This window comes from Microtus oregoni, unplaced genomic scaffold (genome assembly GCF_018167655.1).
Source record: "Microtus oregoni isolate MIOR12 unplaced genomic scaffold, Mior012 000016F_ref0000370, whole genome shotgun sequence".
NCBI lineage: Eukaryota > Metazoa > Chordata > Mammalia > Rodentia > Cricetidae > Microtus > Microtus oregoni.
In genome coordinates, this window is record NW_024543075.1 from 14,760,944 (window position 1) to 14,785,573 (window position 24,630).

At 50.2% G+C, this 24,630-nt stretch overlaps 1 protein-coding gene across 11 annotated transcripts in view; it reads left to right on the forward strand.

The window, feature by feature from the left end:
- The first annotated feature begins 2,318 nt into the window (after positions 1–2,318).
- Positions 2,319–24,630, forward strand: part of Fgfr2 (fibroblast growth factor receptor 2) — a 105,565-nt gene continuing 83,253 nt past the window's right edge. For 10 of the 11 annotated variants that reach the window (XM_041666244.1, XM_041666246.1, XM_041666245.1 and 7 more), the window contains exons 1-2: positions 2,319–2,797; positions 6,526–6,835. In XM_041666244.1, the coding sequence (XP_041522178.1) occupies positions 6,670–6,835 (166 nt within the window). In that variant the 5' untranslated portion in view covers positions 2,319–2,797; positions 6,526–6,669. Of the gene's footprint in view, positions 2,798–6,525; positions 6,836–21,867; positions 21,903–24,630 lie in introns of those variants that run through there. The other variant, XM_041666249.1, reaches the window with a different exon arrangement.

Consider the following 24,630-nt stretch of genomic DNA (forward strand, 5'->3'; position numbering starts at 1 on the left):
CTGAGACACGGAGTTTCCCATCAGTGGGGAACATAAAGATAGAAGTACCAGCTTGGAGCGGGACCCTAGCCTTTCGTTTGTGATTCCAGGTCAGAGAAGGAACACACATTGGCACTGCCGGTGAATGGCTCAGTGTCACCTGGCTGAGGTGTCCCGATTCAGGCCAGAGGGCTCATCCAAAATACATCTTTTCCCAGTGAACATATAGACAGATCATTTTGTTTGGGAATCGGGTTGTTATTTTTGTTGAATTTCCAAACTATAATTTCATAGCTATCTGCCTGAGGCATAGAAAATGGATTTGTTACTCCTAGCTTTTGAGTGATTTGCATAAAGGTTTCCCAGGCTCTTCTGTGAATAAAAATGATCTTCTAATCATGCAGCGCCTGAGGAATCCATGTGTGGAAATGGCATAAAGTCGAAGTATTAGGGACTCTGGTGCTGCTCCCATTCCAGACCTGCTTTCCTGGGTGGGCTTTACTGTCTGGTTGTGCCTGTCTTCAGGCACTAGAAGGAGTCTTTTTGAACTTAGTGACCTTTCTGAGTGTCTCAAGTAGCCCAGGCTGGACACATACTCAACATGTACCCGAGGCCGACTCCAAACTCCTCAAGTTTTCTTCATCTGCTGAGTTCTGGGAATACAGGTATGTGGTACCATACTTGGCTCAATAATTAAGATTTTAAAAAAAAGTCATTTATTGAGAAAAAGTGTAGATCAGTAGACCAGACTGGCTTCAAACTTACTATGAAGACCAAGTTGGCCTCAAACTCAGGGCAATCCTCCTGCCTCACACTTCTGAGTGCTAGGTTTACAATTAACGTGATCTTGAATTTAAGCACAATTGCTCAAGGGTCGCATGAGTGAGAGAGTGGACTGAAAGACAAATGATCCCAAGAGAGTCTGGCCTGACATTTAGTTGCTTTGCAACTGAAGAATGTAAGATTCAGAGAAAGAAGAATCCAATTTTCTCAAGATCAGATGACTCTTTCTGATAGAATTGAGTATGTAAGTTCCTTTCTTTCTTTTTGTACTGGAAATCAAACACAGGTCTTTGTACATGCTAGGTGAGTAATCTATCAATGTACGACATCTCCAAGCTCTCTAGATCTTGGGTTTCTTCCCTTTCTCATCTCTATCTTTCTGTCCGTCCGTCCATCCATCCATCCATCCATCCATCCATCCATCCATCTGTCCATCCGTCTGTCTGTCCATCCGTCTGTCCGTCCATCCATCCATTTATTTATTTTCATTTTCTTTGATGGGTGTGGATGTTGCATGCTTGTCTGTCTGTACACCATTCGTGCAGTACCCTCAGTGGCCAGTAGAGGGCTTTGGGCCCCTTGGAGTTGGAGTTGGTGGTTGTGAGCCAGCATGTGGGTGCTGGCAATTGAACCAGAGTTGAGGAACACACAGGCAGTGCTCTTAACCACCAAGCCTTCTCTCCAGCCTCTCTTTTATTTTAAAGATTTAGTTTTATATTTTAGATTATGTGTCTGTGTCTTTTTGTGTGGGGTAGGTGCACCTGAGTGCAGTTTCCTAAGGAGGTTACAGACCCTTGTGAGAGCCTGCTAGTATGATGGGAATTGGATTCTGGCCCTCTGGAAGAGCCAGAAACATTCTAAACTGCAGAGCCATCTCCCTAGTCAACGCTCCTTTGGATTTCTTTATGCTAATCTACGTTGATACTATTGAGCAAGGTATGTTCTGTTGCAGATTTTGGCTTTTTCAAAGACACCCACATTAACAACAACCATTGCAGCTTCCCCCTCAGAATCTGGGTATGCTGCTGTGCAGGCAGATGTGCGGATTAAGTACACTTACCTATTCCTTTTAAGGGAGGGCTTCCCAAACACACGCCTCCAATCCCCTCTATTGTTCAGAAGGACAAGATAACGCAACATCTCCCACGAATATTAGTTACCCCCACCCTCAAAGCTTCCGTGCCGTGAAATGTCTGGTCCCAGTACCCTGCAGACATATTCTAAGGTGTCTGAAGGTCCACAGCATTCTGTTGTTTGTTTCTTAACTTGACACGAAACAACGTAAAGCATCCACTCTGTACATCTAAGCGAGCTAGGGAAGGAGACCGCAGCGATACTGGGCGTACGACCCTGCGGTCACTAGCCAGGTTCTAGTGGTCATCTTCGCACCCCTGCGGGCAATGCGGCGGGGCCCCCAGCCTCCCGGGCGGGTGTCTCTTTGCGGCTGCTAGTCCTCGGGAGCGGCGAGCGGCGCTGATTGGCAGAGCGGGCGCCGCCGTCCAGGAAACGGCTCGGGTTTCAGCGGGGGGCGTGACCCGCCCGAGGAGGCTGCGGCGGCGGCGCGGGCTGCGCGGGGAGAGCGCCGAGAGAGGCGAGCAGCGGCGGCGGGCGCGGAACGGGCGCACGGACGATCTAGTCCGCAGCCGCACGAGCTCCGGCGCGGGGGCTGCCTGCGCGTCCCTGGCCCGGCGTGGCGACTGTTCTCCGGGCTGGCGGGGGCCGGGCGTGAGGCCCCGGGCCTCAGCGTTCCTGCGCGCTGCGAGTGTTCGCCACTCGCCAGCAAAGTTTGGAGTAGGCAACGCCAAACCCCAGTCCTTTCTTCTTCTCGCTGCCCAGATCCGAGGGCAGTCCCGGCGTCATGTCCTCGCTGTTCAGCGATCCCGGGCGTGCGTGAAGCCTCGGAACCTTGCCGCCGGCTGCAACCCAAGGGATCTTTCTCTTTTTGGAGTTTTTCTCCGAGCTCATCGTCTGCTCCATCCCGACCCACTCCGGGCTCCAGCACAGCACCGAGCGCGGAGGAGCGCTGCCATTCAAGGTAATCGCCGTGCCGAACGCCTCCGGGAGCTTCGCCAGCTGGGAAAGTGGGCGCCGTAGGAGGACGAGGGGCGCAGGATCCCCGGGAGGAGGGCGCCGGGGAAACGATTTGGGGGCGCGCCCTGTCGGTCTCTAGCTGGATTGGTGATGGGGGAGTGGATGCATGCGGATGGCTGGCTTTGGGGGAGTTCTTTCAGCACCTCCATCCAGATGCTGACATCTGTGTCTGCCGCCGGCACCCTTTCCCTGTCAGACTCCGGCGGGCAGTCCTGCCGACTGGGCGCGTTCCTCTGAGCTCAGAGCCGGCGCGCCATGGGGCCGCCTGCCAGTGGCACAGCCCAAAGGCGGGGGCTCGGGAAGGGCATCTTCGGGGTGCCTGGGCTCTGGGAGCTCCAGTCCAGCACCATACAGGCCATTGGGAGAGGGTTTTTTTTTGCGTGTGTGTGTGTGGGGGGGGGGGTGGGGGCCGGAGAAAATGCTAGAGAGTGTCCGGCGACAGCCCTAAAGTGATGGGGATGCCCGGGTGGCACCTTAGGGTCAGCAGTGGCTTGGGTCCCGGATTCCAGTGCCGGGCGTCTCTCGCCCGCCGCAGCGGTTGGCGCAGGAGGGATCGCAGCGCGCCTGGGGCTAGGGGGCGAACTGGACCGACTTTTCCTAGTTCTCCTAGCTGCTCTGACCGCAGCCGCGCCGAGATGTCGAAAGCGCAGGCGAGTTCTAACTTGCGCGCTCATTCTTCAGCGCCAGGGAATCGGCCGAGGGCCCTGCGTGGCGCTGGCTTCCACCGTCGCGGCCAGGGGGCAGGCTGGGGAGGCCGGCTCCAGGCGCGGAGCCTCCTCCGTGTTCCCGCAAACTTCCCAAGACCTTCCTTCCTCACTGCCCACCCCCCTCCCCAGTTCAATAAAACCTACCCTTAAAGGAAGACTTGCTTCCAAACTCTGGGCACCCATTATGTGTTTGGTGTGAAATGCTATCAACATTTAAAACTCTATTGTCCCCGGTGTCCCAAATCCCTGTAAATCTTCCACCAGCCTCGACTCATTTTCATCTGAAAAGCCTGTTTAGTTTGAATAGAAAAGCAATCAGGCGCCCCTCTCCCTCTCGTTGGAATGTCAATTAAAATGCAGATTTCTCAGAGCTCTTTAGCGCCCCAAGAAGGAGGACAAAACTGGATATTCCAGGCTGACAAATGAAAGAAATGCTACAATGAGTGAGGTGCTGATGTGCACCCCTAAGCTCCTCAAAGTATCCAATGAAACAGGAGGGCAGGGATTGTGATTTTACGGCAGTTTGCATTTTTGGGATTTCCTTGTGTTTAAGTCTACCCCCCCCCCCCCCCCACGTCCAGCCTGTTGACAGCTCCCTTCCCTGTTTAGCTACGGCGAGAAGTAAGGAAACCTTGGGTCCGGATAGGGGTCTACATTTAGCCTGGTAGTGTTGACTTCTCCCATGAGAAATCCTCTTGGGAACAAAATGCCAATTGCTCAGCCCGCTAAGGCATCCTGGGATTGAGGTAGCAGGCTGCACCCCCTACTCCCAAGCTGGTCCTCGATTAGCCTGATGGGGAGAGGGTGCAAAATTGCATAGCACTGAGCAGGCTCACCAGCCAGGCCCTTTCTGCCGGTCACTTTGCCTGTCTTTGGAGGCAGACTTGCGCGGAGGTGACCCCAAGGTGCCGGTGGCCCGTGAAGAGCCATCCGTCAGAGTGAGGGTGAGGACTCCTCCCTCGTAGACTGAGAAGAGAGTTCCCCTTTCAGGGGGGAAAAATAAACACGCTGGGGCTTTCACTGGGGCTCAGCCTTCAGGAAGGATTATGGTATTGAAGGCAGGAAGCTGGGATTGTGGCCGCCAGCAGCATGCTGGGCCTGTGTTCCCAACACCGAGCCTTGGGACCTAATTATCCTGCCTAGGAGGTCGCCTAGCACTTTTGTCCACTCCGGTGAGGAGCTGCGCAGACCTGCTGCCTTCCTTCTCGCCCTACAGAGGTTTGAGGAGGGGGCGGCTGTGGGGCCTGGGCCTGCGAGGAACCAACGTCCAAGTTGAGTCTGCCCGGGGCACTGACCATCTTCCTCCTCCAGCTGAGGCACTCCTGGGTAGGGACTGTGGGGAAGGTGGTCTGAGATTGTAAAGTTGCTAGAGAGGTGGAAAATTTCCCTGAATTCTGTAAGTTCTTAGTCAATCAATGAGAATGTTTGTGTACTTTCCTCCGACAGGTATGTCAGGGTTTGTTTTTGGGGACTCTTGACTTTAAGAAGAAAAAAGAGTTGGGGAGAAAAAAAAATCCTTCAAGGCATCTAGAAAACGCTGGGTATCTAAACACAGGCGCGCGCGCGTGTACACACACACACACACACACACACACACTTTTCTGGCTTTTATTGTTATTTATAAACATTTTACCTGTGCTTAGGAAACAAAGGCAGCCTTTTACTTCCCACTTGAAGATGGTGCAGCCTCTTACAAGGGACAGATTTTAGGACAGGGCTTCAGGGAGGTTCTGGCACTGTCGAGATCCTGTGTCATAACTGAAAGCACCGAGAGCCGGGGTTAGACTGTTTTCTGTTGCATTAAAACCCTAGCCCATCCCCAGCCTCCATAAAATGCCCCTCACAAAATCCAGTGCCCAAGGTTTTGCCGACTCCTTCCCCGCAGCTGTCTTAAGCAGATTCGACGAAGCTCGTGCATTCTGACTCAAGGCTTAGTCACTGAGGATACTGAACAAACTTAAAGTTATTTGTACTGTGGCAAGCTTTTTCGGGAAATTCTCCCTGCTTGGGGTAGAGTAAGTTGAGTGCCCCCTTGTAACTGACACTTGGGAAGTTTGGCCAATAGGTTGGCGTATTGACAGTCCCCAGGCCAATCACATGCCAGGACAACTTACACGTATCATCACCATTACTAATAAACTCTTGCCTTATTCATCCAGGCTTGTGTCTGCCCTGTTTCTTACCCCCCCATTGGTGTAGGGTGAAGACATTTAGTCTGCCTGTGCCCTGCTGTGTAGTCAGTGGAAGGGGGTTCAGGCTTTGAAACCCCCGTTTGGATCAAACTCCCTCTTTGTAAGTGGCGGCTTGGCAAAAGGCTGAAATACACGCCTGCATTTGAAAATGAATCCTGACAAGTGTAAACTGGTGGGAATTTTTTTGTAGCCTTCTTGGGATTCTTTGATTCTGTTGCTTTCCTTTCTTCCCAAGAACCACACTGGAGGAGGGGTGGTGGTGGTGGGGGGTGCATGCCGCTCAGCTCCAGCCCAGCTGAAATTCAGCTCTCTGGGCAGACCCTCCTCCTGTCAGCCTCTTAAAGGCCAGCTGGGATAAGAGAAACTAATGAGGCTGCTTGTGCCAAGCCCAGCGTTTTCAACTCACTCTCATTCTCTCTCTCTATTTTTTTTTGTAGTTGACCTTGAAAGGAAGGAAGGTCAGGTTGCTTCTGCAACCTGGTAGCTTTGCTAGCGGATGGAAGGGCATAGGGCATGTGTAACTGGGTGACTGGGTCCTCCATCGATGGTTGATCCCGGTGTCTCTTAAAAGTGAGCTTTTTAAAAGCTTAGTCCACTTAAGCTCTGTGGACCAGTCTGGAAACACCTGGGACACTGAGGTGAGGATGCAGGCTTTTGTTGATAATGAAAAAGATGTGTTTGCGCACATAGCTGAGACACGGCTTTATCCCATCTGGGTTTAAGCGAGTTGGCACGGGAGAAAGACAGTTACTAACTGGCTGAATCTCTTTCAGTGGCGGTAGCAGCGGCGGCGGCAGCAACAGCAGCAGCAACAGCAGCAGCCTGAGCACAAGCCACCGCCACAGCGCTCTGGCTCCTGAGCCCCCTGTGGGCTGAAGGCATTGCAGGCAGCCCATGGTCCTTGAGGAAGTGTGCAGATGGGATTGCCGTCCACATGGAGATATGGAAGAGGACCAGGGATTGGCACCGTGACCATGGTCAGCTGGGGGCACTTCATCTGCCTGGTCTTGGTTACCATGGCAACCTTGTCCCTGGCCCGGCCCTCCTTCAGTTTAGTTGAGGATACCACGTTAGAACCAGAAGGTAAGTTCCCGCATGCCATTTTATAGGGTTTCAAGTTGTTTTGGGGCTATGTCTGGGGGAAGTGGTCATTAAAGGAAAGGCCTTTTTGTCAGCCAGCTGCCTTAGGAGGGTGACCTTTCTCTACATCTTCCACAGCAGAGGGTAGAAGGGAGGGTCTTGGCTCCCAGGCATGAGTGGAGTGGTTTCGTTTGTTCTGTTCTCTGTGCTGGGTGAGGGAGGCCGTGGCAGTTCTTTCTCAGCCAATGCTTTACAGCACTCTGGAGGGGATGTGCTTTTAGCAAGATGACTGTCATCTAAGGCCTCCTGCAGTTACTTTCTGGTTGGAAGAAGAGCCTGTGTTTTGGCTAAAGGAAACAGGCAGCCTCCGAAAGCTGATGTTTTCTTTGCGTTGTCTAAGAGCAAAGAAGGTTCTGAAGTTGAGCACTGAGAACCTTGCCATGCCGGATGGTGTTTAAGCTGTGGCTAAGCTCTTTGTGTTTAAGTCTAGCATCGCAGAAGGGCAGGTTTTATGTTAGGAAGACTCCAAAGGGAATATAGCAAGGGGGTCTCCCCCATCCGAGGAACTGCCAGACTTCACTGGCGGTTGGCTTTCGACACTTGGTTGCAAATGGGAAAAGCTAAGTTGTGAGGAGAACATGCTGAAATTCTGAGCGGGGCAAAGATCTGGTCCTTCTCCCGGGCCTTCAGAGACGTGGTCGATAGCCAAGCCTCTCTGCTTGGTGCGGCATGGAGATCTGTCATCAGGAGGGAATATTGGTAGGCGAGTTATTTTCTTTTTGAGTGGTAATCCGAGCGTGACACTGCAGATCCCAGCTCTCATCGCCACGTAATGAACGTGTTTGCCGAGGGCCCACCTGGTGCCGGCTGGGCTTTGGAGTCCGTCATGGCCCTGGGAGCTTGGCTGGCAGGTCGGCTGAGCTGCTGTGCTTATGCACCCCGAATCAGAGTCCCGAGGAGCAGTGTAAGGGTGGACAGAACCCCCAAGGATGTCCACAAGGAGGGCTGTGTACTCATCTGAGAGGTGGGGCTGGAGAGATGGGTCACTGGCTTTGTGTGACCGAGACTGGGGGACGTTGGGCCCCGCAGATGCCTGGAAATGTTATCAGTCACCAGGTGAGACATCGTGGCACCTGTCACGTCTTCAGAGAGGAAATGTGGTAGAAGGTTGCGTGTGAGGCTTGTTCAACATAGAGCCTCATGCCCGTGTTTGGAACCACCTCTTTATGACTTACCCGGTGACATCAGGGAGAGTGGGGTTTGCAACAGTGATGTGTTTCAAAGGGCTTGCTGCGAGGGGGAAAGGATTGGGTTTCTGAAAGTCTGGGCCTGGACTTCTTTTAATTTTGCTAATAATTAAAATGGATGTTCCCCTAATTGCTGGTTTTCCCTGGAGTGTGTGGCTCAGCACAAACTAAGGAAGCTGAGCTGGGATTTCCTACAGCGTGGGCTTCAGAAACAGCCCCAGTTAGGAAAGGAATTGTCGTTTTTCATTTGGACTCTCGGGGCAGTGTTGCTATGAGTTGATTTCAGTGCCCGGTTATAACATGGTCTTGGAGGGTTTCCTGGGCTGCGTCTCATTACCTAAGGAAGGCTACGAGATGTGTGTGGACGTGCAGGGAGAAGACAGGTGGGGGCGAGGAAGGAAGGGCAGTGTGATGGAGTCCCCCAAATGGCCCTTTGTGTAAGAACTGATACCTAACAATGTGAACATTGTTGAATGCAGATCCCACTACCTGGGGACCTGTAGGTGCACGCAGGGCTAGGGAGGAAGGCTGTGAAGTCCCAGAAGTTGTAGATCACACGTTGCCAATGCCCTTGGGTACACTTCGCTAGAGTCAGAGTTTGCATGAATTTCGAGTCATGTCCAGAGTTGGGAGATGCTAAGGAAAGAAAAAGGAAGAGAGAAAAATTGCTCTAGGAGGTGGAGCTTCCCCGGAACAGGCTTGGATAAAGCAGAGAAATCTCAGGGTCTCAGTTTCCCTGTCCACTGCTGAGGGTTCAACATGATGAGTTTGGGGACTCTCTTTATCAGTAGTCACTGAACAGTAATGTCCCCAGATGCCTGCTGACGACCTCGTCAGGAGGTTTCTGTTTCACCAGTGATCTGGACAGAAAGAGCAGAAAGCACAGCTTCTGGCGTTGATGGTGGCCATGGCTGTCACCATCCCCAGCAAGCTGGGGACAAGTTGGTGCCAGTTCTCTCAGCAGCAAGCAAGCTATGTTTGAGATGAAGGTGCCTCTGGGAGGAGGCCGCTGTGCTGGATCTCTGCAGGGTTGGTGCTCTCTCCTTGTCTATCTGATCAGTGTTGCCACTGGCATCCAGGTGATTAGAAGGTAATCGAGATAGAGGAGACCATCCATGCTAGCTAGGCTCCAGGGACTCCCCACCCCGAATGGAATGTGTGGGTGTGTATCCCTTCAAGCAGTTGTCTTCTAGTGCAACTAGAAGTTTAGCTAACACTAGGTTTGCCTTTGATCATCTGAAGCTTTACCAATGGAAGACTTTGGCTTATTAATTTGGAAGTTCAGTTTAGATGTCTCTTGGGCCAGAGAAATATAAAATTGGTAAGTTTCTAGAAAGAGCCCCTGATCCCCTTTTTAAGGACCCCCTCTTTTTTTGACGCTTTAGGGAAATGTTATGTCCAGTTATGGAGTTCTGTGTAGTATATTTAATCATGTAATGTATGTCATCATCCCCTAGCCCATCCTGTCCCGCGTGTCTCTGGACACTTTCTCAAGTGGCAGCAGCAGGGTTGGGTCAAGTCAGTTGACCTAAGAAGAAAATAATCTCCGTAAGATTTTACTCAGCGTTTTAGAATAGAAATGATTGTATCCAGCTGGTCACTCATTGTGACGAAGGACAATAGTGCCCACAGTTGCTGTTCGGGGAGGGGTGGTCCTGATTCTAAGACCTGTTCTGTTGATTCATAGTCTGAATTTTTCCAGTGTGGTCAAGCTTGATTACTGCCAGTCTGGTCCTTACTTCCAGATTCTCCCTGACATTGTCACCTGCTCTGGTTAATTAAGTCATTGTTGACATTAAGGGAATCTGTTTACCCCCAGCCCAGTAGGAGCTAAAATAAAAGGGCTTTTCCAACCCCAAACCCTTAATTACTTTCCCACCCTCTCTGCAAAGTGAAATTTTGCAAAGGGACAACCCGGGGTGGGGGTGGGGGGGAGTAATTTGCATGCCTTGAAAAGAAACCACTAGTTCTGGAGCAGTCTTCTGGGGTGTAGGGGTGAGGGCCATGCTGCCCTGGATTCAGGTGAGCAGAGATTTTGAGTGTGAGGGACCAGTTTAAGTCAGATTTTCCCAGGGTAGGGTAAGTCTTCGCCCGAGAGTACCCTATGTGCTGTGGTCTCAGCCCTCCACATTTGATTGCTAGCTCAGAGAAGAGAAAAAGAGGTATCGGCGTGGTGCAAGTGGCTGATTTAAAATAAGTCTTGTGTTTCCTATTCTCTGCATTTTTCTTCCTCAGTATGAGTGTGAATATTTAAGAGTTGACTGTAACTTGATAGCTCGCCGAGGAACAAGGGCTTATTCTTGGTCAATTAAAGCAAATGCAGGCACATGCTGTTAAACATACAAAGGAGTACACATTCTTCATTAGTATATAACGTATTTCACAATGCGTGGACAAAGAACTGTGTTTAATATTACTTCTGGAGCAAAAATCTGGCAAGCCTAGAAAATTGGCATTTATATAACTTTTTCTTGCTGGCTTCCGCTGATCCAAATAGAGCAAGGCTTTGTGTGTGTGTGTGTGTGTCTGTCTGTCTGTCTGTGCTGTTTATTTATTTCAGTAGTTAAAAGATTGATCATCTACTTTAAAAAAAAAAAAATAGCCTCCCGCCTCTACTTCCCAGCCAGCACTAAAGATCTGTGGTTGTTGTAGTTTCAAGATTTACTTTGTAATTGTTTGGATTGAATGCCCGTATGTGTATTTCTGTGTGGGTGTGTGTGCATGAGTATAGGTGCCCGTGGAGCCCGAGGTTTCGGATGCCCTGGAGTTGGGTCTGGAGGTGATGTAAGCCCTCTGCCAGGGTGGCAATGTTTCTATAACCATTGAGCCATCTCTTCTGCTCCAAGATCTTTCAAAGTTGGTTCTGTTTGTTTGTTTGTTTCTGTGGATGGTGAGAATTCAAATAACCAGGCATTCCAATATCAGATTTAATGAATAATTACATGGTTATGAAATAACTGGGGTGTTTAAACAGGAAGGGGATGTTTAGCATTCACATTCTCTGTGAAGGGCATGCAGTAGCCCTTGGCTACTTCCACAGACAGCCAAGTCCCTCTCATCAGGGTCTGCCTTTCTCTTTCCCATTTCTGATCGAATCGCTGGCAAGTTGGATCTAGCAGGGTCTCTTGGCTTGGTCAGAAGCTCAGGAGTTATTTTGGGGGAGGGGGCGCTGCAGGCTGTTTTACAGATAATTAATGGGTTTCCTGTGGAGAAATGTCCCTGTAGGGGCTGAGACGATGACTCCATGATTAAGAGCACTTCCTGCTTTTGCAGAGGACCAATGTTGGGTCCCCAACACCCACAGGGGATTGCTCTTAATTGTCTTTATCTCCAGCTCCAGGGGGATCGGATGCCTCTGACATACCGCTGCTTGCACGTGCCCTTTTTCCACACGTGTTTCCCTTGCCCTTACTGTTAGCAAAACCCATGAGTGGTGGCCAAAGCTTCAGTAGTGGTCTCTTCATATACAGTTGATGAGCCAGGTGGTAGTGGCTTCAACTCACTCGGGAGGCAGAGGCAGGCGGATCTCTGAGTATGAGGCCAGCCTGGTCTACAGAGTGATTTCCAGGACAGCCAGGGCTACACAGAGAAACCCTGTCACACACACACACACACACACACACACACACACACACAATTGGAGAAAGCTTGGAGTTTTGTTTTTGCAAAAGTGTATTCAACCATCAGGATAAACTGTGATTGTTCTTTTGTACTGATGGTTTGTTTTTTGAGAGAGGATCTCACTACTAACCCAGACTGGCCTGGAATTTGCCCTGTGGCCCAGGTTGGCCTAGAATTATCAGTCCTCTGTCTCAGCTTCCAGGCCCAGTCGTCTGTCATCCTTGAGGAGCTTGTGTCTTAATTTTCAGTAAGTTTGGAAAACTTGCACTATTTTTTTTACGGTGTATTTATTTTTATGTGCATAAGTGTTTTGCCTGCATGTATGTATATGTACCATGTATGTGTCTGCTGCTTGTCGAGGCCAGAAGAGGACATCCAGTCCTCTAGAACTTGAGTTCCAGATGGTTATGGGTTGCCATGTGGGTTCTGAAAATAGAACCAATGGTCTTCATCACTGAGCCATGTCTTCAGCCCTGTGATTAAATCTGGAATGTGTTGCCCGCTCGCTTGTGGCCACTATAAGTAACGATGTTCTTTGTGGGCTTTTTTAACATTACAAGCATAGAAGAAAATCCACTGCTTGCCTTTGTCTGCACCAAGTCAGGGAGCTAAGCTGTCACATACCCTCTCTTTTATTTATTTTTTTTAAACAATTTTTTTTTTTTTTTTTTTTTTTTGGTTTTTCGAGACAGGCTTTCTCTGTGGTTTTGGAGCCTGTCCTGGAACTAGTTCTTGTAGACCAGGCTGGTCTCGAACTCACAGAGATCCGCCTGCCTCTGCCTCCCGAGTGCTGGGATTAAAGGCGTGCGCCACCGCCGCCCAGCTTTTTAAACAATTTTATGTGTGTTGGTGTGAAGGTGTCAGATCCCCTGGAGCTGGAGTTACAGACAGTTGTGAGCTGCCATGTGGGTGCTGGGAATTGAACCCTGGTCCTCTAGAAGAGCAGTCAGTGCTCCCAAACCCTGAGCCATCTCTCCAACCCCAACATATCCTCTCCTTTAATTTCTTATCCAACTAAAGAAGCATGAAGCCCAAGTCCTTTCTGGACAGAATGTGCACACAGAGTTTCAAGCTATGGTGAGCATGTTTTATGGGGATGTTAAAAGTAGCTCCTAAGGGGAGTGCCCATAGATTCGGGAGTGAGAACCAGGCTGGCATGTTTATTCCTGTTATTTATGTAGTACCTTTCCCGAAACATCTCAATCCTGAGCGCTAGCTAAATAAACTCATAAATTCCATGATTGTTTCCTAACCCTGGAATTTCTCTTTTATTACACAGTAGGCTGTTGTTACACCTGATAGTTTACAAACACTATTCTTTCCCACGTGGGACCACACTTTAAAGGTAACTAGACCCTGGAAATGGCCGACTTGTTGTGTCTGGTACTGATGAGATCTCTGGCCGGAGAGCTTTGTAAAACTTATTCTCTTTGGACACCCTTCAGGTTCACGTCGAGAGTTGACAGTTGGCTAGCCCTAGAGTCCTGTGGCTTCCTTCAGGGCGCCTCTTTCCTGCTCCTCCCCAGGCCTGTGGATTTTCCACTAAGACTGTTGTTTAACTGGTTGTAGCTGTAGCAGGCACACCGCGGGATATATGACCTGTATGGAGAAATGCTCAGATTAAAGACCAAGGAGTCCTGATTCAACATTTGACTCTTAGAATTTTCAATAGAGCCAAGGGGGGCTGGTTTGAATAGTGTGTGACCTGCTTTCTGGAGGTGTATTCTTAGAGGAAATTGCCCTTGGGAGCTGAGTTTGAATGTCTCTACTATCTTCTTGACCTCAGTCAAGAGAGATAACCCCTCTGAAACACCAAGATAATATCTCTCTAAATTGTGCAGATTGGGTGCAAACTGGACTGCAGTTCCTGGCTTGGCGCAGGTGCTCGGCAAGCCCTGGTTTCTTCCCACCCCACACCCTCCGTCAAAGTAAATAGAACCCATATTTCAAAGACCTCGTAAGATGCCTGCCTTGTAATCTATAATGATAAATGGTGAATTTACAGACATTTAAATAGAAAAGAACGTTAGACCTTCCTCTAGCCTACTCCTTTTGCCCTCTTGGACTTTTATGAGCCCCCTGGAGTTTAGACATGTGACCCTTCTGCTGCTTCCAATTCAAGTGTTTGAGGTTGATATTTTTTTCTTTCTTTTTTAAGAAAGTCAATTGTAGCCTCACAGTACATAGTGAGAACACGCCATGAGGCATGCTGTATTCTGGCAGGAGAGTCTTCGGTATGAGGTTTCTAAAGGATCCTTATAGGCCCAGCGAAGGATGGTGGAGAGGTTGTTGTGGGCTTGGATGGGTGTGCTGTAGTGTGTTCGCTCTGTCCAGGCCAGCGAAGAGCCTGCCCCCAGAGCAGGTGGTGATTGCCTTTTGCCACCATCTCCTGTGATGTCTTCCTCCAGCAGCCTGCTAGAGTGGCTAGGTACCAGGCTTCCAGTCTGACTGCAATGGGATCTAGAGTGGTGACGGAACTGAGCAGTGATCTGTGTGGCTCCTCTAGCAGGGTCCACGAGGTCCCAGGTTCAGGGTGAGATCACGCCACTTCAGCTCCGTTCTTGGGATAATGATGGTTGCCATGAGGATGGATGAGGTCATGTTCTTCGTTCCTTGCCATTATCATGGTGAAGGTGACGATGATGGGAGAAGCCTGGCATTTATTAAGTACCCGTGGTGTCCCAGATGTACTAGGTACCTTGACATCTTGTCCTTTTCCACTAAACAAGCAGACGCCAGGCATCCCACTTCGTGAATAAAATCATTGCAGTTCTCGGAGATACTGTGATTTCTGGACAACTTCACAGTGAGTACGTACCTAGGCTTTAGGTGAATGTATTGGTGGAAGATGGATTTCACAGCTGATTCCTCCTTCCTCAGCAAGAGGCAATTTGGTGGAGTGCTGGGCACCCCTCTTGTTTTCGTCCTTACCCCCTACTTTGAACTTTAAACTTCAAGGACTGGTTAGCGGATTCTGGTTCTGCTTCAAGACCCACACTCCTTCTTAAGTCATTCTGAGAAGAGTTTCAGGCAGTGAAAAGTTTCCACCAATTACAGTCTATGATTCTTCTGTAATGGCCTCTGGTGATAATGTAGGAAATTGATTAGAGGTTTACCCTCTGCTGCTGGGGGGACCAGTCCAGTGGAAGACTGCACAGAGTCCTGGATGGTGACTTACGCTGAATTAATGGACTCGGGACAGGAAGGACATTCCTGCTCTTGCTCATTTGCTCCTCAGTCACCCCCAGATTTTCCTTGCCCCCTGTACCCTGAAGGTCTGCTTCAGATCCCGCCAAACCTTAGCTTGGTTGGGTTGCCATCCTGCTAGCATCTCCATCTTTTCTTCCAGGCATTTCTGCCCTGCAACCAGGTGGGAAATCAAAGGCCCACCTGCACAAGACTTCCGGGACTCCTTCCGCCTGTGGTTATGGAAATGATAGGTGTGGGGGCCCTTTCAATGTCACAGAGGTTAGGGACTCCCCACTCTTTTATCCACCTTCTGCCTCTCCTCCTCTCCCCCAAGGGAAAAAAAAAGAAAAAAAATTCCAAGAACTCAAGGCTGGAAGCCAAGACACCCACTCCTCCTCCAACTTTGGCCGAGAAGGGTGTCCCTAGGGGCAGAAGAAGCCAGGAAATGAAGCTTGTTTTTTTTTTTTTTTTTAAAGCAAGCAAAGTTCACTTTGGTGGGGCTTGAAAAAAAATAGTGCACTCTGGTCCCAGACAGGTGTGGAGATGAGTTGCACTGGCCAGGACACAGATGTCACTGTGCAGTGAGTTGGGGATGCTCAGGGCTGCAGGTCGGAAGTGAGGCATGGTCACTGTTGACATGAAGGAAGCGAGGCAGCTTTCCCTCAGAACTACACAGTCCTTGAGTTCAGTGGCCGCCTCCCAAGCCGGCAGGGAGATGATGCTATAGATGTGCCTTTCCAGGCTCAGGGTAATTAATAACCTTGGAGTCAGTTTCCCCGACTTCTTGGTTAATTGGTTGAGCTAGGGTCTCATGTAACCCTTGAGCTATGCAGCTGAGAATGCCCTTGAAGTTCTGATTCTCCTGTCCCCACCTCCTGAGGGCTGGGATTACAAGTGCGTGAACCACTACGTCCAGTCCCCATCTTATCTTTGCTGTGGGAAGGTGTTTCCCCTCGAAGGGGTGGCCAGTCTAAGGAGGCTGGACCGTGCCACAGCTGGGTTATTTTGTTTGCTCCTTGATGTCCATTTCCTGGCACTTCATCTCTCTGATTGGTTTCTTGCCCAGTCATCATGGAGGCCAGGAAAGCCCTGCTGATCGTGGGCAGAGTGGTTGACGGTTCCTTCCTTGCCTGGCACAGTGACACACGTTGTCCTCAGGAAGCCACAGTGTTTGGGCGCCTTGCCCGGATCTCCTAGACTCAGTGGTGAATCCCGAAGGTAGCCACTCTTCAGATTTGTTTGCTTTCTGAAAGCCTCCCCTCCAGGCAAATTTGAGGTCAGTAAGGCAGGAGAGAAAGGTTAACCATGGTGGTGCCATCTTAATTAGCAACTTCAAGCAAATGTGGGTTTCAGCCCTCTTGGATAGACTCCCCAGAGCCTTGCGTTTTGCTACAAAACACTGCAGAAAAGGGATCCTTAAGGCTCTGGCCTGCCTTTCTCGGTCCTGCAGCCCGGCGACTCCTCCGGCTTCCATGCAGGCCCCAGCTAGCTGAGCCCCAGCAAAGGATCAAACCCATCCCAAGAAAGAAGGCCATCTGTTTCTCAGCCTCCAGCTGCTGGCCCTTCGTCTGAATTTGCTGGGATGCTGCAGAGGGGACTGGTCCTGGGGACACATCTGCAGCCTCTGAATGGTGTTGTAACTAGGGTCCTGCTGGGAAAAGAAAGGCCAAGCCCTTTAAATAAACGAGCTGAACAATATCCCGCCACCGCCCCCCAAAGGTCTGGAGTCAAAGAAGCCAGAGGCAGCCTGCCCTCTAGGGCTAACTCTTAACCCTGCTTTTTGTAGCCAGGCCACTTTAAAAACTATTCTTTTATTCAGAAAGTACTTACCGGGCGGAGGAGGGAGGCCCTGCTCTGTACAGGGAAAATGTCACATAGGATTTGGGCATCGATCTGCCCCTTAAGGGAATTAGAGGGCAAATATCTCCACTTGAGTGGATACCACTTATTGGATGTTTATCTCAGAGTCAGAGAGGCAAGCTTGTTCCAGGTGCAGCTTCGAAAGAGCCACAGGCAACATGAGGTCCCAGTGAACTGGCCTCTGGAATGTAGTTCCGCCTGGGGAACACCTGCCAATTACCCCAGCTCATCACTAGCAGGCCCTCAAGCTTAGGCACCATGATTCTTGTGCCTGTCGCCTGTCTGGTGTCGGGAGGCCTCATCCCTAGCATCTGGGCGGCTATGATAACAGCCTGCTGGCGTCTTTGGCTGTAGGGACTTCCTACAGGTTGTGACCTGGTGTGCGTATTCATTGAATGGATGAATAGTAGGGGTGTGTGTGTGTATGTGTGTGTGTGTGTGTGTGTGTGTACAAGCACATGTATGTTTTGCGTTTGTGTGCAGGTTAGAAGGTGACCTCAGTTGCTTTTCCTCTGGTATTGTTGATATTGTCCACCTTGGTTTTAGTGACAGGGTCCTTTACTGACCTGAAATTCACCATATAGGCTAAGATAGATGTATCTGTCGTCTTTGCCCTCTCACTAAACTAGTTTTTTTTTTTTTTTTTTTTTTTGTTACATGTGGATTTTGGGGAATCAAAGTCATACTTGCAAAGTTAACACCTTACCTACTGAGCCATCCCCTCCGCAGCCCCCGAAGGTACAGTAGACTGTATGTCTTTGGCCCACTAGCGGGTATGAGACGTGGGCTGGGAGAGGAGAAACCTCCCAAGACCTTCAGATGTTTAGTTCCACTTGAGAACCTTGCAGGAATTCCCATGCAGGGAAGCAGCATACGTAAGAGATGACAGATTTGTTCGTTCGAGAGAAAACCCTGGTTTGGAATCAGAGGAATGCAAGTGGATATTCCCACGGGGCTGCGTAAATCCTCAGCTGATTCGTCGGCTGACCTGCTACAATCAGGTTGTGACCCATGCACCCAAGCCCCAGGTGGCCCCTGGCCAGTGCAGGCAGGGCTGCAGGTAGAGTGCTTGCCGTCCCATACAGAGAGTACTTTCTCTCTCAGTGTGCTCCTTACATCAGGGTGTGGGAGGGACTTCCCTTGGACTCCCTGTGTGCTGCCTTTTGCCAGCAGCTGGCCTTGCTGGTGTCTCGGCCGCAGGGTGCTGTTCTAGGTGACCACGTTCATTCTTGACAGCGGCAGGCCCCTGGTCTGGTACAAAAGGTTTCTGAACTGGCAGTGCTATCCTCCTCTGAGAGGTTGACCCTGGAAGATGGTCCTTATGCAGGATAAACAAAGGTCCTTGCATTTGTTTCCCCTCCTCCCATCTTCTCAGAATCTCTCCAGGAGACTATTGGGTAAGGGGTGAATGCATTTGCCTGTTGCGCATACTACATGGATAAAACAAAGGTTGTGACATCATGGAGACGGGTAATGGCATTTGTCATAGTAGGAATCAGGAAATCTCATAGAGGTGACATTTGGGTTGGATTTTGAAAGCTGCATAGGAGCCTTTCTGGTGCAGTGGCAGTTTGGGGACAGGGGACAGTATACCCTCTGGATGAATGAGGGGAGGAGGGAGGAAGGAATGTGGGACCCGGGAAATGTTGTAAATTAATTTTCCAGAGAGACAAGTCAGTAGACCTTAAGACTGTGCACTGTAGAGTAGATATATTCCATTCAGGCCTTTGCCTTGTTAGACCTCCTTACCCCCATTCCTTCATGTAGCTACAGCAAGTATATGCCTGCTCCCACAGCTGAGATTCACCAATGTTGCCTGGTGGCATTTGTCTGTGGATACAGCCCTAGGTGGCAAGGTTTCCAGAACAACACGTCCCAAGGAGTCCTGCAGACCTTAGGGAGCCCGCGCTTTCTCTGCAAGTGTGCTTTTGGGACGCAGGGGACCTGGGTCTGGCTAGCCAGATTGGATACAGACTCCTCTTTGTACCGTTGAGCCACCAGCTCTAAATGCTTTGACATAACTTGTAATGCCAGTTTCTACTTCCTGGGTGCTGTGGAATCCCATGGCCGAGTTCCTTGGGATATACTCTCTGAACAAAAGGCTCCATTTTGCAGTTCTTGCTCAAGCAAAGCATCAATAGCTAGGGGATTTGTGTGGACTGCGCTGGTTTGATTTCTACCCATAGCCCAGTGGGAATTTCAACTCGTGTCAATGAATGAATTGAGCACATATGTTGTGACCAGGAGTGAAATCGTCTCTTTGTCACGTGGACAGTATCATCACATGTTAGCGTGGGGTAGGGGAGGGGCTGCAGACGGAGAAGGGGTCCAGGTATTGGGCGGCACAGTGACTCAGTCTCCGGCAAGGGCCTTCTTAGTCTCCTCTGCCCCTTTTATATTTTCATTTTCTCCTGGGCTTAGCATAATTTCTTTCAAACACAGAGGGCCGCTCACCCTGTTTCTCAAAGCCAAACCTAAATTACCAGGGGCGTGCCTCAATACGTCATGTGTAATAGCTCCCATATTGGAAGCATTTACTGCTTACTGGTCCTCTCAGATGGGGCCGCTTGAGCTGGCCCAGAGTTTCTGGGGCTGTCAGGCTACCGTGGCTGAGGTAGCTATTAGTGGGGGTGACGCAGACACGACACAAGGCGTTTGCAGTCCCAGCGTGTGTCTGAATAGGCACTCCAGCTATCGGTTGTAAACAGAAAGCCTCGGCAGCCCGTTCACCTTTCTCCTCTCCCCAGCCTTTACATGTCTTTCCTCCCCTCCCCCCATTTTTTATGCAACAATATTTCTTTATGTAGAGAACTTCCATCTTGGTCCTATGTGGATGTTGACCCCCTCCTCTCTTTAAGAATGAATTGTACCAAGGCCTTATAAGGCCTGAGTTTGATATAAGGATTTGCAAGTTGGTTCTTGTCAAGGGGACGCTCTGAACCAACAGGAGCTGCAGAGCCAGCTCTGAGATGTCTGTCACCTTTGTGTCTAAGGACAGGCCTCCAGGCTGGTTCTTTCTGACTCCACCTAAGGACCTTTGCCCTTATATTGAACTCTGGTGCCAGCTCCATGCTAACCATACCTTGCAAAAAAAAATGTACAGATGGGGCTCCTCCAAGGTCCCAATGCTGCCACATGTCATAGGCTTCTAAAAACCTAGGTGGGCATGCCTGGTGTCACCTGCCCTGCTTTCTGGACGCCTTTGGCTTTGACTTGCAGTTACAAAGAACATTTCAGGTTCCGTACACTGTTCTGTGACCAGTGAACACAACTCACCAGGACGGTGGGGAGGGCACTACAGGGCATCTTTGTGGTCTGGAGGGCAGAGTGGGCCAACTCACTGCTACTCGCCTGTCACAAACCTGGTGTCCTGTGACTTTGCAGTGACATTTGGCAGCTTGATTCCCATTCTCAGTCAAGTCTTTTGGCCGTCCTGTGTCTGTGGTGTTTATTTGTCTTGTACTGGATGGCGCGGTCTGGGAGAGCACCGGGCCATGTTATTGTCCTCTGCCGCAGTGTTCTTGTGCTGCCCTGATGGTCTAGAGAGGTGCCGGAAGGTGGCTGGGGACAGTTGAGCTGGGCAGCCCAGTCCCCTGACAGGACACGCCTATGTGACCGCCTGTTCTCCACCTCCACCCCTTTCCCCTGCATCCCCTCTACCCTTTTCTCCCCATCTCCCCCTTTTCCTCTTCAAGGTGAATCTGTTCCAATCTCCTTTTCTCTCCCTTCTAGAGGAATGTGTTTTGGGATCAGATACCCTGATCCCAAAGTTGAGGCTGCTTGGGGTACCCGCTGTATCATTAACTCCGATCTAGTCTCTGGAAGTGGAGTTGCCCTGAGGACACCCTAGAAGTGGCTTGGTGTGTGAAATATGGTGTGGTTAGTTGTCCCAGAGGCAGTCTGCAGAGGTGTCTCCTCCTCCCTGAGCGGTGAGAATCTGCCATGCCTTCTGCAGGAGATGATTGGCCAAGGCAGGACTTGGGCTCCCATCTGTTCTCTGTTTGCACTTGGGCGCCATTTCAGAAACCACACGGGAAAAGTTTATAGGCAAACATTATAAAAAGTGACAGTCTGAAGTGCTGCTATCGCTGGCTTGGCAACAGAAAGCATTACCTGAAGCAGCTTCTCGTTTCTAGCCGCCCTAGCTGTTTGGGAGCCTCAAGACGACCACCCTGTTGGTGCTGAGGGAGAAGTCCATCCATGTCCTGTGAGGTTCCTCATTTCCAGCCTCATCTACTCCCTGCAGGGTCCCTTCCTACCGTGGCTCACACGCAGCAAGTCAACCCACTCTGCTCAGTTATAGGAGGGTAAACACAAGTTGCCATTGGTGACATCCAGGTAGTTCCCACCCAGAGGACATGACCTACCTGGTTCTGCAGAAGGACTTGGGGGATTAAGAAGATTCTACCTCAGTTTCCTTTCACCTGAGTCAGAAGCCCCTTATTTCGAAACCCCTGTTGCCTTCCAAGGCATAGTGACTTGAGGGGTGTCTTGCACAGGAAGGAGGCTCGTGCCAGGGTGAGGGGCATAGATGTGCTTTTTTGCTGGCTGTGAACACATTCTGTAGCCTAGGTAGACCTTGAACTCACTCTGAAGCCAATATAGGTTTTGACTGTACAACTCTCCTAACCCAACCTCTTACATGCTCACCCAGTACCACCGTGCCCCAACACTGTTGATATTTTCATTATTGATTTTTGATGCCGTGAAGAACCTTCTTTTTACCCCCCTCCCCCCGACTATGAGAGTAGTCAACTCACTGAAAACACACGTACTTACTACCCAGCTCACTGCTGGCGTGTCTCAAGAGGTTAGGGCTGTGGCAGAAACACAGGAGAAAGCCTCCAGCCACTGTGGTGTTTGTAGCAGGTAGAAACAGCTGAGTGGGTCCCTCCCAGAAAGTACACATGTCACCTTGTTTGCTCAGAGAGTTTGGGTAACGATGACAATGTATGGCCTAGCTCCTGTGTGTCTTTCCAAGTTTCCATTTAATTATGAAAACTGTATGAGAGCACACTTTCTGTCTGTGGAAACTTCCGAAAGAGCATTTGCTGTCAAGAGAAGTAGCTTCTGGAACTTTCTGCCCATTGTGCTGTGGAGCGTGCAGAGGAGGGAGCTTGGAAGGGAGTGCTCTGAGGAGAAGGGAATGAGCGGTAAGCCATGCATGGCATCAGAAATGTTGAGTCCAGGAAATGTTGATATTGCTATAAAAGGGACTGTTTGGATTTCCCAGGGAGTTCCTTGCCCTATGTCAATTGTCACGTGTTACACAGAGCAGCTTGGCCGAGTCAGGCAAGGAGCGGCCTGTGTCAGAAGGCCGCCTGAGTGGGAAAGTCAGGTGGAGGGTGGTAAGCGCGGTGTCTTTGGGGTCTCGGCCTCTTGTGAGGTGATTATGGCGTAGAGTTAGGTAATACTGCAGGACTCTAGGAAGCAAGTGTTGTGTGAGTAGCCAGCCCTGACGCTCCCTGAAGGATTTGGGCACAGAAGAGAAGACTTCTGCTCTCAAATGAGTCTCCAGGGTCAGGCAGGAGCAGGATGGCTTCTTCCCAGGATGCCTCTTGGGTCCCATGTTCTTAGTACCCTGGTCCATGATGCATGTCATATGTGTTCCATTTGCGGGGACCTACCACCTGGATCACTGGGAACATTGGATGGCCTGGGATGCCATGGGTTTAGCTTTTCTCCCTCTTTATTATGTCTCTACCCATCTCCCTATTATGATAGTGTCCTTCTCTATTATCTCTTCCCTCCCTCTGCAGTGTTTGACCTTCTCCTTCTCTTTCCCCCTCTCTTTTGCTTTTATTCACCCATCCTCCCTCCTTGTTAGGATACCCGAGGAGGAGGTAGCATGGCTAACTACCGATACTGCCGCCCCCTAAGTGCGTCTTCTTGTGAAAAGGCCATTGCAGAGGCAGGAGGAGTTGTGCTTTCTGCCTTATCCAAGGCAGTTGCCTTGGAGGAGGCCTTGACGTTAGAATGCCTTGATTTCATAGATACTTATCTTTCTTATGTGTTTGCAGACGATACTTTTTTTACTATCTCAGAAGTCAATCATCTTCCGGGGAAGCTAGAGAGATCCCACTAGAAATCAGATCCTATTTTGAGCATGAGAGGCTGTCCCCCCCCCCCCTCCCATTCACTGAGATGTGAGCCCATCCATGAAGTCTTGAGATAAAACCCAGTGGTTTCCGCCTTCCTCTCTGAACATAGCATAGTGCAGTCTTGGCGAATACCTTCAGCGTTAGAAGACCAGTGTGATAACTGACATCAGCTCGCGGGTTGTGGCTGCACCATCAAATTCACAGTGGGTGGCTCCTCGGTGCCTTCCATACAGTGCCTGGATATTCTTGTATCCTGGGGGCCCTGTGGCCGAGAGGCTCTGCAGGGCAGAGAGGAAATGGACTCAGGTGTCCTCCTGCACCCCGGGCATGGCCCTTTCACTAAACATCAGTGTTCTGCCCTACCTGAGAGCCCCCCTCATCCCACGTTTCCCATAGCAGAGCTAGAAATGGTGGTGCAGGATGGTCAAATTTATCCAGCGTGGTGAGCCTTTGTGGAGGAAGGGCTTCTCAGTGGCTAGGGTAGCCTTTAAGACCTTTTATTTTCTAATGTTGTTAGAATCTTTCATTCAGAGATGCTGGGACTAGAGGGGCAGATGGTATGAGAGTTGGGGTCAAATTTAACCCCTCTTTCTCTCCATATTTCTCCTCCTTGCTCTTAAAAAACTATAAACCCTTTATTTTACTTGTTGTTGTTGTTGTTATTGTCATTATTGTTGAGTGTGTATGATGCATGGGCACCTGTGCCAGGTTGTGTATATGGAGTTCAGAGTGCAGTTCTGTGGAGTCAGTTTTCTCCTCTCTTTCCACTTTTTCATGGGTATTGAGGACCAGTCTTGGCTTGAGGCAAGCATGCCTTCATCCTCTGAGCCATCTTGCCAGACCCGCCTCTCCCTCATTCTGTTAGCTGCTCAGTTCAGCTGTCTCTTGGTTTAAGCAGGCCTGAGACCTGACCTGAGAACCTTCCAACGGAACTCTCAACAGCTTTCAAGCTTGGCTTTGTGTGTTCCCTGTCAGCACACAGGGTGGCTGCTTCTCCCATCACCTCCAGCAGCAGAAGCTGGAACACCTTCTGTGAGGGCAACCCTGTGGATGCTTGGGGCTTGCAGGCCAGGAGATCTCTTTTGCAACGACTCCTCCAGTCTGCCCTTGTAATACAAAAGCAGTCCCAGACAATACACACCCGAAGGGGTACAGCACTGTTTGGAGAAGTCTTTGTTTACCAAAGCAAGTGGCTGGCTTGGCCCTGGGGCCATGCTCTGCTGGCTTCTGCAGGCAGCCCACGGAGCCTTCACCCACCATCTCCATGTGGACTGCTACCAGGTACCTCCCCCTAAGACCACCTCATACCCTTCATGTTTTCTGTGAATTTTCTGTTTGCTTTCATTTGCAAACAAGGTCCACCAGGGCGGGAACTCCACTTTGTCTCCTGCCGCTTCCTGACCATACAGAACAAACCTTGGCCTGTGATAGGTGTTCACCAAACAGTGGGTGAGTGAGAGAAGCAAGCCTTGGAAACCTTACCTGGCTGTCAATTGGGGCTTGCTTTCTGCTCCCCTGCCCCCATTTGTGTGTGTGTGTGTTTGGGGGGTGTTCTATCTTTCATCAACTCCTGTTCCCTTCCTCAGGTGGGTTTCCCTCTCTGTATTCACGCGCTGTTTAATGCCTGTGCCCCTCTTGGCTCGCATGCATTTGGAGGGGATTCCCCGTGAAAAGCCTCGGGCCCCTTGCGTTGGCCGCTGCCGCACTGCTGCTATTTCTTGGACCAGATGTTTATTAAATAGTGAGACTAAGGCATGAATGGACTGCATTTTAGTCATGT